The 6000-nt window shown below is 33.9% G+C and overlaps 1 protein-coding gene across 2 annotated transcripts in view; it reads left to right on the plus strand.

Moving 5' to 3' along the window:
• Positions 1–4725, plus strand: part of HOOK1 (hook microtubule tethering protein 1) — a 53188-nt gene extending 48463 nt beyond the window's left edge. The window contains exon 22 of one of the 2 annotated variants that reach the window (XM_074334798.1): positions 1267–4725. In XM_074334798.1, coding sequence (XP_074190899.1) covers positions 1267–1437 — 171 coding nt within the window. In that variant the 3' untranslated portion in view covers positions 1438–4725. The remainder of the gene's footprint in view (positions 1–1266) is intronic. The other variant, XM_074334797.1, reaches the window with a different exon arrangement.
• The last annotated feature ends 1275 nt before the right edge of the window (positions 4726–6000 follow it).

The following is a 6000-nucleotide window of genomic DNA, read 5'->3' on the forward strand; positions in this document are numbered from 1 at the left end:
TTTTTTGTTATCCAAGGAATGCTCTTCAATAACTGTCTGTCCTAACGAGGAGAGAGCAGTATGAAAGAATTTTCATCCTTAGTATGTGTAGGATGTTTTCAAGAGTAGCATTTCATGATGTATATGGTTCTTTTGGGTTCATCAGCTAGAATAGATAATCAGCTACTATCTACTTTAGGTGCTGCTTATATTTAGTCTGAGAGAACATTCATTTATAGACATCCCACATGTGAACCCTGTGCTTCTCCGCATTGAACTTGTCCTTCCTCAAACATACTTTGTCTTTCATGTCATTATCCTTTTATGTCTGTGCTCTTTTCTTCCCCTCCCTTCTCTATTTGGTAAAACCTGGCTTAATTTAGCAAGGCCTTGAAGGAAATCATGGGTGAGGTGTTCCCAGAATCTTCTGTCATAGGTTAGTCATTGTGGTAAATCTAGAGAACTGTGTATTGTTTTCTTTGTTCTCCTGTGGCTTCTTGCTACATAAATCATTAAAGACGTTAAAGCCAAATAATGTATTGTTACTTATTCATTTTTCCACCTAGAGTTTTTTGAGCATCTGCTCTGTTCTATCTATTTTACTAATTAATTATTAGTCACGCTTAGTTCAGTAAAACTGTGTTACGTGGTCTTAGTTCCTTTACTAAGAAAGTCAACAGGAGCAACTACAATAATTTTGTCCTGTGTCAGTACTGAGATAGACCATAGTAAGTCTGAGCTATACTGGTGGTTCTCAAACTTTACAATGCATCAGAAGTCTTGTTAAAATACAAATTATGGATTCACCTGCAGACCTTCTTATTCGGTACGTCTAGGTAGAATCTACTGGGTAGAATTTGTATTTTTAACAGATTCTTAGTGGTGTTAATATTAATCCAGAGAACCAGTGATCTAAGCTTTCATGTTGTGTTATATTTGCTTATAGAGGGTGGAGTGATGGCCAAAGCACAACAATTTGCTTTGGAACCTTTATTTATTGTTGAAGTTAAGCTTAATGCTAGAACGTTATTTTATGCTACTGTTTCTAATGATTTCATATTCAGTGGATTAAAACAGAAAAACTGGGTATTATGGCTTTTTCTTTCTCTTTCTTAATACCATTATTGTGTGCAGATTAAGTAGCTTCTGAATTCTTATTTTGTTCTACAAAAACGAGGAAAACACCAGTTTCATAGGAATGTTTTAAGGATTAAATGACTTTATGTATGCAAAAAGCACTTTAAAACTCTAAACAGTCATTTTATTTGTTTGTTTATTTTTGTTCAGAGTCTAGCATTCCAGAAACTGGGGATGGAATCCAGACTTGTGAGCAGCAGTGGTGCCTGCAAAGATACTGGTGCATGTACCCCTGCACGGTCCTTCTTAGCACAGCAACGGCACATCACCAACACCAGAAGAAATCTCTCTGTTAAAGTTCCTGCTACAACATCCGATTAAACTAGGAAAGAAAACATAAACAGAAGTGCCCTTAAAATATTTTGTATCTTTCACCGAACAACCAGATTGAGACGAAGTTTATGATGCTGGATATCAGCTATTCAAAATGCAGGAAATCAATTTTGCTGGCTGACTTTGAAAAGGGAGCACATTTGAATAATTGGAAGATGTAATCAGGCACACATCTCAAACATTTGTGTTTTGAGAGTACTGTAATTTCAAATTGACTTTGTATATTTCAGTTTAATGTTTTCAGTTGTACCAGTAACTTGGTTAATTTGCAATGTGTAATCAGTAATATGTAATTTTGGAATATATCTATGTTTATTTTATTGTTTTGGTCCATATAAAAATAGTCTTAAGGTAGGCACATATAGAACTACACAAAAAAATGTTATATTTTTTTGACTAGATATATACAAGGTTTTACCTCTATTCTCTAATTTTGTCATTGAATGGGTATATTTTGTCATGTAACGGGAGATACAATATTTGGAAGATTTGACTGTTGAAATGCCTTTGCCATAGTAAAGGACTAATTGGAAATTTTGCAGATTCAGAAGAGGTCATACTTCTGCTGTGTACTTACTATAAATAAGTGCTTTTGTACAGCATGGTTGAAATGTTCCGTTTCTGGACATAAACTGACTTTTTAAGTGGTGACTTTGACAGGAAACAAGCTGAAAAATGTACTTTGTGTGAAACATCCACATGCTCTTTAATATAATTAATGAAGATTACAATGATTTTGCTTTTAAGCATAAAATTATCAGGGTTTTGCCTCTTCACTGAAAAGAGATGGTGCAGTGATGAAGCAATTTGGGATCAATTTGATTTTGTTTACTAATTAAGGAATCTGTTGTGGGCTCAGTTTATGGTATCAGTTTGTTTCTGCCCAAAGCTCTCTTTGTTTTCAAAGGTGTTACTTTCTCTTTTTTTTTTTTTTGGTTATTTTTAAGAGTCACACTTTGGAATTTTAATTGAGTTGAGTAAAATATGTACTGTCCAATATTGTAGCCACAAGCCACATGTGGTAATTTTAATTAAAATGAAAAAACTAAGTCCTTAGTTGCACCAACCACAGTTCAAATGCTCAGGAGTCATGTTGCCTAATGGCTACAGTATTGGAAAGTGCAGATATAAAATATTTCCATCATTGCAGAAAGTTCTGTTGGACAGTGCCACACTGAAACTTTTTAGAAATAACATAGAAATATTCATTGTTGTTAGACCACAAAAGTAAAAAGAAGAAAAATGTTAGGACTATTTCACTATGAAAAGGAATTGAATTGTGGCATAACTAGCATCTTGCTTTCCTTATAGTTAAATACCTTATATTGTGACATGAGTAATCAATCTTCCCAGTGCTGTTCAACCACTGCATACCCATCAGCAGAAGCCTAGACCAGGCAGGGATCAGCAAGCTTTCTGAAAAGGAACAGATAGTAGTTTTTTAGGCATTGTTGGCCGTATGATCAGTAGCAAGTACTCAACTCTGCTGTTAAGTTTGAAAGCAGCAGCCATATACGATATGTAAACGAAATAGGTGTGGTTGTATTTCAGTAAAACTATTTACGAAAACTGTTGGTAGGCCAGATTTGGCCTGCGGGCTATAGACCTTGGGTCTCGATTTTATTCTTAGCCTTCCTTGAAAATACGAATATTGTTTCATTAACAGTATTACTCATTTAGATAATTGGTTTTTAGATTCTCTACCAGTACATTTTTTAAATCACTGAAAATACAAGAATTTCATACTGCATTTGAGTCTCTGAGATTAGGGCGCGTCTTGTCAGGATATTTTGTTTTATCAGGGTTACTTTTGTTTACTACCTCTTAGATTTTGATGTCTTTTTTCAGTGGAAATATATTGTTGGTTTGCATTTTTGTATATTCTTGTAGTCTCTGCTTGCCTGTGACTTTTAGTGAAATGGAATAAGCCTTTGAAAACATTTTAGCATGCCTATTAAAATTTTCTAAATATTATGGCATTTTGGTATATTTTGGTCAATGTAAAACATCTGCTGTTTGGTATTTACTACTTGCTTATAATTGAGATTTTTACAAGCTCTTCAAGCTCCCTTTTAATGGAATTTGTTGTAAAATGTCAATTTCAATAAATTAGTATTTTCACATTTCAACTGCTCATAAATTTTTGATTATTATACTTGGAATTTCTAAATAATTCATGCAATTTCTGAATAAAGACAAAGCTAGATTCTTTTTTCTTAATAAAAAAAGCAAATTTTGTGATTTACCACTTTTCTAGTTGATAAGTAAAATTTAAACTGATTGATATGTAAGTATGTATACGAGACTAATGTAAAGTTCTATAATATTGTGATTAATCATATGGAAATTCAGGAAATGATCAGAAGTGAGATTCTTTCCACATCTGGTTAATATAGTGAGATTGACACCCTGTGGGTGGTAAAGCATTATAACTATTCATCATAAACCATGAATTACACATGTGTGTGTTGTTTTACGTGCATATACCAGGGAAGAGAATTGAGCATTCATTTACGTGATGAGTTGAATGTGTCCTGGTGATAAGTAAAACCACAGATGAACTTAGAAATGATCTTTAATTTTGAGTATTTGCTCTAAAATTAATATTCTTTTTTCTCTTTTTAAAATAAAAAATGTGTATACATATGGCAATGATGTTTATCCTGAGATTAACTTAATGTGTTGAGAAATATTTTAGGCTCACTCTATTTTTTCAATGAATTCTAATTATATAGATTAAGAATCAATGTCTTGTCTAGAAACATTAAACTAGATATCCCTGTTTCAAATGTCATCTCGGATAACTGAAGTGCTAATTTCAGTGTTAACGCGTGCACTTCTACACTTGTTTCTGAATATAGTGGCACATCTAGGCTTTGTGGGGTGGCTTTTAGAGCACAATACTGCTGTGTGAGGTTCTCTGTATGTATATTTAATGAGAACCATTCCTATGTAAAAATGTGTGTGTGGTTGTATGCATACATTCTTACTGTGAGCCTGTGCATTGCACAGCCGGTTAGAAATTTGTAAAGCGCTAAAGCACAATCATAGAGAAAATAGTGTGCAGTTACTAACCGTGATGTAGCTTAAATGTAATGTTTAGTTTATAAAAGGTTCTTTCTATTTTCTATGGCAGAGACTTTGACACTTGAAAAATAGAAGCAATACTTGATTTATTTTTGTAAGTATTTAGGATATTATTTTAAATAAATGATTGTCCAATAACAGTATAATAGTTGTAAAGTGTTTTAAGTAAATAAACTTTCTGGTTCTGTGTCTGATGGTTATGGATGGATTTTTTAATAGGTACAAATACACACTTATTCGCTGCTTTAAATAAAGGACTTAAAATATTTAGATTCATAAAGAAAAGTTTAATTCTTGTTTTGTTTTACGTTTGAACATTTTGGTCAATGAGAAGATGTGCAAAAGTGATTTTTGCTTTGTGCGTTTATATCTCCAATTTCACCACTGGAATCTATACATTTCGCATTATTGTGGAATTCACAATTCTGTGTTTTCTTCGGCAGAAACTGCTAACTGTTCAATATTCATTCTCTCCTTTATCCTTTAGTAATAAAACCCCATATTTTAGCTTGTTACATTTACCTTCCACCCAGGAGGAAAAAATAAATACTTCCCAGACTCCCTTGTAACTAGATGGGGTTATTTAAGTTGTGGCCAAGGAGATGTGAACAATAGTGATGTGTGCCTGTTAAAAGAATGGGCGTGCTTTCCCTAGCGCTTTACTCTTCCCATCTAGAATTCCATTTGCCTGAGGGTAACCATCAGGGAGAGTGGCCCAGTAAGGAAGTAGGAGGTTAGATCCTTGAAATCACCATTTAATCATACAACTATGGACCCTCAGTCCAGCGTTCTCTTGTTTAAGCAAATTATTTTGGCTATTTTCTTTTGGGGTTTCTATCTTCCAGTGTCCTATCTTATTTCCCAATCTATACAGCTTTGTGAAAATAAATTGTGAAATTTTTAGAAAAGTATAGGTGCTCCATGTTCTTAGATTACGTTTTAGAAAGGTTTAATTCTGTTGCCTTTAATGGATGCTCAATATATGTTTAATCCCATGAATGAAGTTAATGTGTCAGATACATGAAGATGGAGAGAAGTAAAGTCCTGTCTCACTTTAGGTAGGTCCATCCCCATGATCCCAAAAGACCATGATTCTATACATTTCATTCCGAACTGTACAGTAAATGTGTTAGCCCAACATCTGCAACTAATTCATTAAGAGTGACCCAAGGTTTTTGACCAGCTCTGACCAATATGTTGGCTGCTAGCCACATTAGATATTCAAACATAAATTTTAATTAAATTTTATTCCCTCATTATAGCCACACATAGCTAGGGGCTACAGTATTGGACAGTGCAGTTACAGAACATTTCTATCCTAAAATTCTACCAGACAGCTCTGTTCTAGGTATCTTAAGTAGAATGTACACATTTCTGAAGCTCCATATGATACGGGATCACAGAAAGTGAGTGAAGTTTCCAGACATCACCCTGCACACAGTGACATTCTCAGGGATAGAGCTG

The sequence above is a fragment of the Rhinolophus sinicus genome, linkage group LG06 (genome assembly GCF_036562045.2).
Source record: "Rhinolophus sinicus isolate RSC01 linkage group LG06, ASM3656204v1, whole genome shotgun sequence".
Taxonomy (NCBI): Eukaryota; Metazoa; Chordata; class Mammalia; order Chiroptera; family Rhinolophidae; genus Rhinolophus; species Rhinolophus sinicus.